Genomic DNA, 14021 nt, shown 5'->3' with positions numbered 1-14021 from the left:
TTGATTTCCTATCTAATTATAAGCAAGGGAAAACCGATTAAAATAATATACCAATTAACTTCACGTGTATATATTTATTATATTTAATTTTACAATTAAAATATTCTGAAGCTATTTCTGTTTTATAACTATACAATTAACATGAACTATTACAACTAAATAAGAATTACAATAGTATTAACTTAACATTTAATAAAATACAACATAACTATTAAAAGCTTTAAGCTAAAATGATTACTCTGTAATACATGGATTTTGGAGACGGAGCTGTAAGAGCAGGTACTTTATGTGCTTTTTTATTCTGCAGCTGCGAATTTGGATAAAAATAGAGCAGAAATTATCATACGGAGCAATTTCACAAATCACCAGACAGCCTTTCGGTTGTGGTAGGCATCAAAAGAATATCAGACAAACAGGCACGACCTTTTAGTCCTATACCATAAAGACTAAGAGTTCTAGAAATGTTGATGTACTGGCCACTACAAAAACAAACAAAAAATATTTCAAAATAAAAAAAATAAACGAAAGATGATTGAATAATTTATAGCGGCCAGCCATATAATACAATTTCGTCTTATTGTCTATTAAAATAAAATATAATTATTATAATCAAGCTGACATTTCTGGTGCTCTAACCCCAGTTGGTCTGACAGTCCTTTGATCCTTATCAGAACCGGTCTGTATGGCGTAAAGAGAATTTAAAAAAAAATTGCTTTTGAGTTTGAATTGTTTTCTTAAATAAATCTAAAATGGTGAAAATCTCTGCTCATACTGCTCGCCGAGCCATCCTTTTCAAAACAATTAAGTAACAACGATACTTATGTATATTATAAATAATAATACAAACATTAAAAATCATCACAAACATCATTTTACTTAATGTAAAACAAATCATTTTTTTTTTTTAATTTTGGCACTTTTTTAAATAATAATAAAATGAACATGTCCTGTTTGGCAATATCGACCTTATCAATGCATTTGTATAAACTTATTTCAATAAATATACATTAATTGATGGCAAAATATACATTTGAAGAAAAACATTAAGTACAATGTTAATTAAATAAAATGTACTCAAGTCGTTTACAACTTTAAAAAAACACACACATCGGATGAATGGGTCTAATACTTAGTTACATGATATCTTACTGTATCTTACCTATATAAGTAGGTACTTTCGTATAGATGTGTGTGAACTAAAATTACAGTATGCATTATAAACGTGGTTAAATAAAAATAAACGTATACTTATACATATAATTATTATCCACTTGGGGGACACATCGGCAACTGAATAATAGATAGAGGAATGTCAAAAATAATAGTCACAATTCCTTACAGTTACTATGGTAGCAGCATAGAGTACAACGATAAAGATAAATGGTAGTGTAACTTAAGTCGTGTGAAAATATATTTTTGTCACATTCTGAGCACAGAGGAGGTACAAGCATGAAAAAGCTCGATAACTCAATAGAAGTTGTTATCTCTGCTATTAAAACTTTTCATAAACTCTCACAAATAATATAATCTAATGTGCTGGAAATATTTGTGCATAATGATAAATTTTACGTGTCACTTGCAACAAACATGAAAAAGCGCAAACATTTACTTTTTTTCTTTATACTTACTAGGGATTTTCTTTATACTAGACTCTATTATACACGCTCTAATGCAGATATATTTCGAGTCTAAAAATAAGGATATTTTAATGAATAATTTCATATATAATATCACTCGATTTCATCAATTTGTCCACATAATCCACATTTATAATTTTTTAATGATCGATTTTAACTATGCTAATATTTATGACGGTTTTCATGCGCGAGTACAGATTGATGCCACAACATTTAATTTTACAACTATTTTTTTATATTATGTCAAATTGACATAATTCGTAATAAAAATAAACACAGTTGATGACGAACTTATATGGGGAAGGGCACTAAAATATAAATAGTAGAGTTAAAAAATGAATTCAATTCTTACGCATTTTAATTAGGTAACTTCGTATCACAGTCGAGTAATGACTAAATATTCATAAAACGAGCCGTCAAAAATATTAAATAGTTTACTATAGACATTGAAGTAATATTACTCGTACATTATAACTCAATGAATATAGAAGAATTTTGCTAGTACTTTTATAGTTACACAACTTAATTTTCGTTGTACAGAAAGTAAATTTGTTGAAGTTGAACTTAAGAGAATAAGCCCGCGGCGCTGGCGCAGGGGCGAGAAGTCGTTGCTTAAAGTTTCACTTTTGAAGAGGACATCGGAAATAGTTTGGCACTTAATTTAAGAAAATGCTTAGATATAGGTTACTCGATAGTATAATTATAGAAAAGGAGCTAGGTTACAACAAATGTTACCTATGTACAAAACGGGACTGATGGTGAAATAAAAGCCGAAATGGCTTAAAATCTTTCAAAATTTTCTAATTAAAGTAGATTACAGACTTACGACATTATGCCAATATTGACATCTGAAGTGCTAAACATTTATTGATTTTTTTGGATTTTTTTTGTTCTTTGCAACAGTACTATATTATTATATTGAAAATATGTAATCGGCGGTCCATATTTCATCATTTTTAAACGGTCAATTATTAGTGTTGAGGATTTTGGATCAGCTAACGCGGAAAAATGAGATAAACAGAAAAGACAAAGCCTATACTATGAAGCGTGACTTTTGGGGGGGTATTTAGGTGTGGCTATCGCATCTACTGGTTTCGTTATCGCGAATGAAACTAGAACTAATACGGGTGCCATAAAGCGGTAACTAGGTCACAGTATGTCAGTCTCGTAAACTTTATTAGTAGTGGCGACCGATTCCACCGGCTTGGGGCCCAGCGTGGGCTTGTCCGCCAGCAGCGGGTCCTTGGCGCGCTCGCAGTCGCCGGCCAGGTGCGTCATGCTGCCCGACGTGGCGGGCGCCAGGTTGAGGCTCATCTTGGTGAGCAGGTTGGACTCGCTGCCCGTCTTCTTGAGGTCGGGCTGCGCGGCCGGCGGCAGCGCGGGCCCGCTGCGCTGGATCATCTGCAGGCGCGCGTACTGCTCCTGCAGCGCCTTCTGCTTCTTCAGCAGCTCCTGGTGGCGGTGCTCGAGCAGCGCCTGGCGGCAGGCGGACTTGTCGTCGGGCTCGGAGTTGGCGGAGTCGGAGCGCTGGGGGGAGGCGGGCGAGGCGGGGGAGGGCGGCGAGGCGAGCGGCGAGCGCGAGGAGGTGCGCGGCGGGGGCGGGGGCGGGCGGCGCGCGGCGAGCGCCAGGAGCTCGGGGTGGCGTTCGGGCACGGGCGGCTTGGGCGCGTGCTGGCCGCGCGCGCGCACGGGCGGCGACGCGTCCGTGTCGCTGCCGCTCGGGTACGAGTGCAGGCGCCGCAGCGGCCCGTCGCCGCGCGCGCGCTCGCCCGGCTTGGCGAACGTCTGCAGCTCGTCTAGTAGAGCGTCGAGGGCGTTCTCCGGCCGCACGTCGGCTCCTCGGCCCGAGCCTCGCCCGTTGCACCCGACGGGACCCTGCGCACCATTTCAACTTCTAGCTGTGCCCGGGAATGCATAATCAAAACGCAGTTACGAATTCCGCCCGATCTTTTGTGGATCGTCTTTATTGTACAAACGCTGAGTTTGTTGTGCAACGGGAATTTGTAAATGCATTTTTTGGATAATGAAAACACATATAAAAAACATTTATGACACACATTCAATTAAAAGAATCCGTAAACACTTATCACAATGATTCATATAACTAAATGTCTCGATGCGATCACAATCATTCAAAAATCAAAAAAATAGATCAAAGGCAATTTATTTCTGCGGTGGAATATTGGTAGGCATGACCGTAAGCAAAAAAATATTACTATAATGACAATGACAATCATAAATATAGGTGTCTACATACAACACTGCCCGCAAAGAGTTCCACGACAGAAACAAACAAAAGTGAATTGGAGCGGCCTATGACGCGGGTGAGCGGGCCGATGTAGCTCGGACAGGGCGACAGGCGAAGGAGATGAACAAACATGTTGAACAACGAGGAGCGCTTGATCGATGTGATGTGAAAAATGTAAATATAACCAATTCAAATTTTGTGATGGATATAATGCATAAAATATAATAGAAATATTATCTCTTAACAATTGTGATGATTTTGCCATTAGTCAAAAATTTAAGTGTGTTAAGTTTAAATAATTAATTTTAACAACTGACTACTGAATAAAGGAAGCTAACGTCGGAGTGACAATTTCAAAATAACTAATCTAATGAAAGCTCAAGTGAATCGCAAATATGACTAGTTTACATAATTCAGTTGTTAATAATATGTGAGTGCTGTTAAGTTCTAAGTCAAAAGTATTTGAAAGCGATAAGTATAAAATTTTAATAAAAACTGAAATTACCTGTGCATATCCTGATGCGTTTCTTAGATTACGAACGGTTTAATACCTATCGTGAACAGCCAATAAGAGGGTGGGTATAAAATAGCAAATCTAGGGGGATGTTATATTTATCATTCTTCATTAAAAATGGTATGAACATTATAGTGCGTGTTGTGATATGCAGTCGATAGAGCAGAAATAGATATCGACATCGAAGGGGTAGCGGATGAGGTGTAGACATCACTGGAAAAATTAAACTGAGTATACCAGAACGAAGTAGGGGTTTAATGCATGTCATTCATTCCAGGTCTAGCGCGGGTGCCTCCTGATATCGAGAACGCGCTGCAACAAAAAGACAGGCAAATGCAAACTATCACAAAGCAACTATTCCGAACTCCATGCTCATTAGTCGATCCAACTACTCTATAGTGACGTAGTCATCTGAAAATGTCGTGCAGTCATTAACAATTCAAATAAAAAATCGGAAACAAAGTAATATTATTTTAAATATTTAGTTAACTAAAGCCGACCAGAAAGACAAAATATCACGACGACACGCAAACAAATGATGTTTTTAAAAACTAATTGCCTCTGGTGGCAATGAACCCACAAGTTTCGCTTGCTGGGCTAGTAGGTAACTGTTCTAACTGCTAAGCTACGGAGACATAATTTTATATTTCTGGTTAAGCTTTGTGAATATGATTAGCGTAGAATCATAATGCCTAGAATATAAAACTAGAATTTAGGAACACGCAAGAAAAGTAAGACACCTCAAACAAGATCGACAATCGGGTCAGTACATTGAGCCTCCCAAAATTTATTAAACTAGTGGACATTTTTATGACATTAGATGGCGTAATTATGATTTTTGTCTCATTTTACACGAAGTTCTTGTATGACTGTTGGTCTAGGCATTATAATCTAAGATCGTAACTAAGTATAAAAATTAAAATTTGCTTGAATCTATTACCTATCAATAATTGGTCATGCAACACTCTAAAGTTATGTTATGCGCAATGGTTAATGTAGTACGTATGATTCATCAATAATTCTATGAATACTGGATATAATTATGCTTTTCAAAAGCTTCATCTTAAATTCAACTTAATGGCATACCATACTTTAACAGTTTATTTTGGCTACTCAATTAATATTTCAGATGAAATTTGATGAAACTCTAGAAGTGTTTCATTGATCATTTTTATTTCAGCTGAATCAACAACACGTGTAGGTACCATAAAGGGAAATGTTAACTGTTTCGGAAACTTGACGTATCGTACGATGGACTATGCCCAGACATGATCCACTTTACATTAATACAGGAAAACTTGGAATGTAAGCATGCGTACCGATTTTTTCAATACTGTCTGAACTGTAAGAAAAACATCCTTAAATTTAATTAATAAATCATTTACTTATTTCCAATGGAATAAAGCTTATATTTTACAGAATCGCTAAAGCATCATGTACTCGTTAGTGCACCAACATGCCTACATAAAAATAGCAAAATCTGTGTTAAAATTCACAAAAAACAAGATATTATGGTAATACCGAAAGAAAATAAGAAATGTGATATAAAATATTGAATTGAAACAAATATATATATAAACGTATTTATGAATAATAATAATAATGGATATATTATGAAGAGATTTATTACTCGTTAATAACGATAGCCTCCTTGAAGTTTAGGCTCTGTCTCCATGCGAACTGACGAAAGAAGACCATGAAAATCGTTAAAACAAATTAATCGATTGCCATGACAACTCAAACAGTATAAATATATCGGGAGATGCTGGCTGGTGAAGATAGCATAACTGAAATTTAAAAAGGATCATACACCTCTTGAAATCATCTTGACAACCTTAACTTCATCGGATAGCCACTTCATTTGATAATTCATGATAATATGGCAAAGTATTAGAGAGGACCCGTTCGCAGTAACTCCAACAGTGAACTTAGGCCACAGGTTCTGATATCGTAAAGGAAAACAAGCCCCTTTTCTAGGTATTTTCATTGTAGGGGCCAGTATTACGTTTTTTCGTAGGTAAATTCTGCAATTTACTAGAATTTTACAGACTTTGTGATACGTTATCTTATCAGATAATAAAATTTCGACTGTGGAAAGTAGGTAAAGTGAATTTTCCGAAATTACATTTAATTTTTTTTCAACTAGGAAGCATGATCTGAATTCACTGTAAATGTTATTGTGAACGCATCCATTACAACTCGAAATGAAGTGACTAAATGGTATGTGACGTCACTAGGTGTGGTTACAGTGGGGACGCTTACAAGGGCTTCGCTCGACTGTTATTATAGAAACAAACTCACAGTGACCACATGATCGGATTAGGTTCTAGTGGCAGGTCCTAACTCAAGTTTCACATCACTGGTTGGTGCTTCAACTGTCATTAAAATTGGCATTGTTTTCCTAAAGCAAGGATTAAAAATGCAACGTTTACGGATAGTGCATTGGTTGCAGGGATATGTGCAAAAGAATTACAAATTTATTTGTATTCTGTTTCCTTTTCATCACACTCTGTCATTTGTAATAATTATTTGTTAAATTAATATTTTATTTGATATCAAAAACTACAACGTTGTTCCTTGTAAGGACATTGTGTCTTTTTTTACTTTAATTTATTACTTAGTCTCAAACATGGCAAAATGTGTACTTACTATGGTAACTAGATAAAGGACGAATTGCTTGTGCTGTTTGTTACTTGGGCTCATGCGAGATTTGAACCCTCAATCGCTGGCTTTGAAGTCCGGAACCGGCCTGGAGGCTGCATATTACCTCTGTTAGCTCGGCGTTGCTTCTCATGCGGCAAGATTATAACAAAAGTGCTCAGATGTGCAGTGCCTGTTCTAAACATTACAAATTCAAAAACATTGCATCGTTATAAGTGCAATTTATTTTTAAATAAATTAATGTATAAACCAAAATCATTTGTGCCACTTACCGTGCCAAAGCCAGTATCTTGTCTGACAGAGTGTGATGTTAGTCGCTGGTAAAATTTAGAATTTTGTATGCCAATTTTGTTTTTATAAACAATGTAATGTACTGACGGAACGAATGACGTTTCATGAGTACACAAAAATTTTGATGCCAATTCGTGGTTCAATCCAGAATACATAGGACAATACTACATACAAACCGGACCATTCCTTACAATGTATTACGTCCACTGAAGTGTTGGACAGAATCTTGAATAAAAGACAAATGAGTCAAAATAAGCCGCTACTATAATAAGGCACTATCGAATTGGTGATTTCAAAAATAATTCATAAAGTCTACTTTCAAATTAATGCAGTTTCATGCTGGTGAATGAAAATAAAGGGGGCGCATGCTTACAGGTGTAAGGGAAGCGTACGAACGCGTCGTCACTCGAGGGCTCTACTAAACGAGGGCGTCGGGGCGCAAATCATATAGAACGGATACTACAGACAAACACTCCGCAAATCAAACGAAGTATATGGAAAAAAATGCAAATTTTAAACCTTTGGCAAACCTGCAATTGTTAAGTGAATACATTATAGTAAACACGATTCAATAAATAATTCTAAATGAAGATGTCGGCGATACCGTTCTGTAAATAAAGGGATCAGTAAAATACATCTTATATCTCTACAAGTGTTGTTTAAATAGAAGAAAATAGTTTCCCTAGTATGAGTTTTAGTTATTTTGCATTTTTTTTTGTCACTGAAAACTTTTTCTTCTTATAATGACACGCACAATCCATCGACTGCTGTTTTCATTAGAACAACTCTAGAATACATTCTAACTACTCTAGCATAGATCAAACCCTTTGCCTGAAAATGGATTAATTGTTGCCACCACAGGTTTTGTCACTATATTCGGGGCTTAAATGACGTGAAATAGGATTCAAAACATATGAGAAGAGAAATATTCTCTCTATGGTAGTTAAAGACAGATAATAATTGACCGCGATGTGACCCTAAGTAGCAGTCGTTGCATTGTTAGTGGTATCAAAAATGAAATATAAGGATTTGTCACACTAGATGCGGTGCGCGGTCAGGTAAAAGTAAATGCAGCCCGCTTAATGTATGATTATTCTGACCTGACCGCCGACCGCATTCAGTGTGGCAGATCCTAACGTCGGCAGCAAACCTCCGCCGCGCGAAGGCATGACAAAGGATTGGTTTCTGAAATGGATTCGAATCACAATAGATTCGAATGACGTCAGTCCAGCTCACAAAGTCAAGAATTCAATTCGATTGAAATCGACTTCAATGCATTTTTATTCGAGTCCCAGCACTCACTTCTCTTACGTGTCGAAGTGAACGCTGGGATGATTGGAGGTGTGCTACCGGCGTAAGTTGTGGGTAATCAGGATGGGTTAAGAGGAGAATAGGGATGTGGGGGAGGGGGGATACATCATGAGGTGTGTTACCTTGTTATGGACCTGCGGCAGTTGGCAGGTGCTATCGGAGGCGAACTCTTCGGAGGAGGGCCCCGGGGTGAAAGTGGTGGAGCTCTGGGAGGAGCCCGGGGACGAGCGGCCGTCGGCCATCGGCAGGCGCTGCTCTTGCACGCAGGCCAGCCTGTCCAAGCATACCCTCGTCATGCCCAGTCGATTGCATACATGCTAGTTTGTCCAACCAAATTCAACCCACTTTTGGAAATTCCCGTCTTAGGGTGCACCTACGTTCTAAAAGGAACCCATGCAAGAAAGAGACTCCTAGAACTTGTAGTTTGTGAGATTTCGTGATGAGTGAGTCAGTCAGTTATCTTTCGCTTTTATATTATGTTAGAAGATAGACAGATAGGATTGCTTTTCCACCAAGAAAGAGTTCAAGAGTATTGATTTGATAAGCGAGCAGAACAGATGTATACATTTTTGTATTGCGAGTAAACGAAATCATAAATAATAATTGGCTCGCTTCGCTTGCGGTGGAAAACCCGCTTTACGATTTCATGCCTACACCTCTAAGTCGGTGAATCCTGAATACGCTCTGGTATAATTTGGACATGCGGCACATTATCTTTTATGAAAACTCTATGGGGACAGGCACCCAATCAATGTCTTTTTTATCGACCAAAATCTAGGCGAGCCAAGTTGCAGGCAGAAGGTAGTAAGTACCTTTAAAGCTACAAGAACCCTATATGAGCTAACAAAGTAACTGTCACTTATGGAAAACATTTATTTCAAAATGACTGTAACCCTACATCCATTTCAAAGACATTAAATTATCTAAAATAAAGGAGTATGCTTGTTTAATGACTATAAAAAATTGAAATAAATTCGGAAGCAAGCGCCATAAAATTTTATTTTTACACGAAACAGGTTATGGTAACTGGACGAACTGGTCCATTTAACAAGTTTCTAAACAGCCGTAACCTCGTTACTGTTCCGGTGATAAAGTTGTAAGGAAATACCTCTTCAGTTACCAAAGATGATATTATAAATAAGTATTACATCTTCAGAGAGACCAAAGGTGATATCAATGCTAATAATATTAAGCTGAAGAGGTTGTTTCTTTGCTTGAACGCGCTAATCTCAGGAATTACTGGTCCGATTTGATAAATTCTTTTTGTGTAGGATAGTCCATTCATTGAGGAACTATAAAACATCGCCCTACAGCTAATAGGGGCGGAGCAGTAAAAAAAAATGTTGCAAAGACGGAAAATATTATTCAAACTATTTTCACGCGTACGAAGTTGCTGGTACAGTACCTCTTCAAAGTGACCTAGGGTGATAAAATATAAGTAAATACCTCTTCAGAGTGACCTGGGGTGATAAAATATAAGTAACTACCTCTTCAAAGTGACCTGGGGTGATAAAATATAAGTATATCCTTCTTCAAAGTGACATAGGGTGATAAAATATAAGTAAATACCTCTTCAGAGTGACCTAGGATGATAAAATATACGTGGGGCATTCCACGCGAAGCGGGCAGGTAAAAAAAGTCGATGTTTCCGATTTCAGTAATATTTGAGTATGTTCTACCTATACATATTATTGATACGTGTACCAAATATTTTTGTAATATAATGACTAGTTTAAGAGTTATGGGTCTTCGAAGTTTTCGACAACCGGTTGGCATGCAGTACTTCAAAGCCGATTATGGAGTCATAAAATTACATATTAAAATAATTAAACCACGGGATTTATTACTTCATTTACCGTGCTTTTTAACTGTATTTTTGGAAACGAAAAAAAAAATATTTTTTGCTAAAAAAAATGCAAATTAATTTTTTTTCCTTGATTTTCACAAAGTTCGACCCTTTCGATTTTTTTCATTTTTTTTATTTAAATAGCTAATATTGTGTAGAACATTCATGCCAACTTTCAAAGTGGGCGTGGAAATGGATTCGGAGCTAGACTGAAAATACTGCCGAAGGGTGGCGTCCAGCGCCGCGCCGTCGCGCTGCCGCGCCTGAAGCCCGCCGCCTGTGCGTGTTTAGTTAAACTGACAAGCAAATAAAATCACTTTTGACGGAATGTTTTGTAGATTTTTAATAACACCAAGACATTTTTAATACCTATTAAATACTAAAATACGTTATAAAATAAAGTAGTAGTAGTAAATAAAGTTGCGTTTTTCCGTATCGTGAAAAATAAATTACATTACTCGTAACTGTGAATATTTCCTAAAAAAAATAGAATGAGCTGTTGTTTTTATACCTTTCGAGTTACAAAAGGCGATTATGTGGGAGGCAGACGGTCGTCAGTGCTTTCATCCTATTCCTATGAAATTAAGTGGCTAATAATAATTTTTAGATATAATGAATACTAGACCTTTCATTCTATCTAGTCTTTTGAAAGGTCGTAAATTATTGGTAATTAGAAGATATTGTGGACCGGATTAATAGATCCACCAGTTAATTTAGGTCAGGACTAATACCCAGAACCGAACCGAACCGGCATGTGCGGATACGCCATAACTAGGCTTGTGTAGCACATGTACTATGTACTAATAGGAAGCAATTCCTTTAATTAAGTGAACGAGAACGAACTATTCCGTCTTGGTCGTTCAAATCGGTCTTTTAGTTCACTTTAGTACAGCCGATCACTAATGAATAGGTGTGAACGAGACGTGAAATTGGTGACAACCGCGCGCGAGCGAGATGGATTCGGCTCTGTGAGTGTGTAGCGAGTATTTTTCGATATTGGACCATAAATGCATATGAATAAAGACTTTTTTCGTTCGATCTACCTAATAGAATCAGTGTACTAAAATGTGCTAATTAATAGTACTAGAAGACCGAACTAGTTCATTTGACCGATTTTCGGAGTTCGGAGCGATCCTTTCAGTGTCCGAGTAAGAACAAGTCTGGCCATAACGTATTTTTTAGTATTTAATAGGTACTAAAAATGTATTGGTGTTATTAAAAATCTAAAAAACATTCCGTCAAAAGTGATTTTATTTGCTTGTCAGTTTAACTAAACGCGCACAGGCGGCGGGCTTCAGGCGCGGCAGCGCGACGGCGCGGCGCTGGACGCCACCCTTCGGCAGTATTTTCAGTCTAGCTCCGAATCCACTTCCACGCCCACTTTGAAAGTTGGCATGAATGTTCTACACAATATTAGCTATTTAAATAAAAAAAATGAAAAAAATCGAAAGGGTCGAACTTTGTGAAAATCAAGGAAAAAAAATTAATTTGCATTTTTTTTAGGAAAAAATATTTTTTTTTTCGTTTCCAAAAATACAGTTAAAAAGCACGGTAAATGAAGTAATAAATCCCGTGGTTTAATTATTTTAATATATAATTTTATGACTCCATAATCGGCTTTGAAGTACTGCATGCCAACCGGTTGTCGAAAACTTCGAAGACCCATAACTCTTAAACTAGTCATTATATTACAAAAATATTTGGTACACGTATGAATAATATGTATAAGTAGAACATACTCAAATATTACTGAAATCGGAAACATCGACTTTTTTTACCTGTCCGCTTCGCGTGGAATGCTCCACGTATATCCTTCTTCAAAGTGACATGGGGTGATAAAATATAAGTAACTACCTCTTCAAAGTGACCTGGGGTGATAAAATATAAGTAAATACCTCATCAAAGTGACCTAGGGTGATAAAATATAAGTAAATACCTCTTTAGAGTGACCTGGGGTGATAAAATATAAGTATATACCTCTTCAAAGTGACCTAGGGTGATAAAATATAAGTAAATACCTCTTTAGAGTGACCTGGGGTGATAAAATATAAGTATATACCTCTTCAAAGTGACCTAGGGTGATAAAATATAAGTAAATACCTCTTTAGAGTGACCAGGGTTCCGGTCAGCTTCTTGCAGCGGCGCAGAGCCAGCTCCAGGCGCTCCGGTTCTTCCTCCAGCATCTTCTCTTTGCGGACCACCTGGAATGTTTAGCAGGGAGTATATCAGACTATTTGCCTAGACTGTAAACTGTTTGTATACCTATTACAAATAATAATAAAAAAATAGCACTGTCGATGATGACAGTGTTTAGATAAATGTAGAAGAAAGAACATAAAAGCACCTTATCACAAGTTTCTCTGATATTAAGACAAATATCCTTGGTTTTTATACAGCGTCATCTAAAGTGCCTAGAAATTATCAACTCGTGAAACTAATGACGGTTACTAGCATCAGCTCCTAGGCCTATGTCTAGCAGTGGACGTCTTTTGGCTGAAACGAACGAACGGACAAACTAGCACTACTCATACTACAGGTACAGTTTAACTCAGTCCTCAGTGCCTGAGGTATGTAAGCAGCACGGGAGGGTGTTTTTTAACGTCAAACGTTAGCGAGACTTCAAATCTCCTTCAGTGTGCTTACCATGAGTTTACGTTAGGTGTGCTCGCTAGCGACTACGTAAAAAAAATGACATTAATTGTATGACATATTGTGCAGCGCCCCTAGCGGCTACTTTCAAGAAACAAAATCTTCATAGAGATTTTAGACGTACTCGCTAGCGAGCACACCTAACGTAAACTCATGGTAGGTACACTGATATTTATGCTGTCGTATTATGTCAATGTCAGCTCTCCCGTGCTCTCCCTTAGCCTATCATCATCATCATCATCATCATCTCAGCCATAGGACGTCCACTGCTGAACATGGGCCTCCCCCAATGCTTTCCATGTTTCCTGGTTAGTAGCGTAACCTTTATGGTGTCGTCGGTCCACCTTGTGTGTGACTCTTAACCTATAGTTATTAAAAAATATTTACCTTCTCCATCTCAGCGGCGAGCTTGACCTTCATGGTCTCCTGCAGGATGGGGAACTTCAGCTTCCAGTCGGCCACCGTCTTGCTGCTCTTGGAGAGCACCATAGCGATGCGCTCGATGTCCGCCATGTTCACGCGGGTCTCTCTAGAACACCAACGCACCAAATGTATAATAGACTAAGAGCTAGTGAACGCCAGACCTACGTCATTTTATAAAAGCTGAAAGTTTGTCAGCGTTTGCTCCCAATATAGGATATAATGTTGGTGAATTATGAAGTTTGGGTCGTGGTGGCTTTGGGAGCTACCCTAAAAAAACTGTATTTCAAGGAGTTGGAATTGTCAAAACTGTCTGGCTGTTGGGGATAATACTTCTAATTATTGTCCAAATATTATACATAAAAATCAGATTTAATGGTATAACGTAAGTAGAATTACAGTCTATTGAATACAGAAAAAGCCACCGTAAAAGTTAGACTTACG

General features: G+C 37.6%; 1 protein-coding gene across 1 annotated transcript in view; it reads right to left on the bottom strand.

Annotated features, from left to right (window-relative positions):
• Positions 1-54: 54 nt before the first annotated feature.
• The window catches only part of LOC135087027 (coiled-coil domain-containing protein AGAP005037), a 195184-nt gene continuing 181217 nt past the window's right edge, over positions 55-14021 (bottom strand). The window contains exons 20-23 of the mRNA XM_063981878.1: positions 13545-13686; positions 12609-12709; positions 8785-8935; positions 55-3512 (exon numbers count right to left, since the gene is read on the bottom strand). Coding sequence (XP_063837948.1) covers positions 2787-3512; positions 8785-8935; positions 12609-12709; positions 13545-13686 — 1120 coding nt within the window. The 3' untranslated portion in view covers positions 55-2786. The remainder of the gene's footprint in view (positions 3513-8784; positions 8936-12608; positions 12710-13544; positions 13687-14021) is intronic.

Source organism: Ostrinia nubilalis, chromosome Z, assembly GCF_963855985.1.
Source record: "Ostrinia nubilalis chromosome Z, ilOstNubi1.1, whole genome shotgun sequence".
Lineage (NCBI taxonomy): Eukaryota > Metazoa > Arthropoda > Insecta > Lepidoptera > Crambidae > Ostrinia > Ostrinia nubilalis.
The sequence above is the reverse complement of the archived record's forward strand: the minus strand, read 5'-3'. Positions and strand labels throughout refer to the sequence as shown.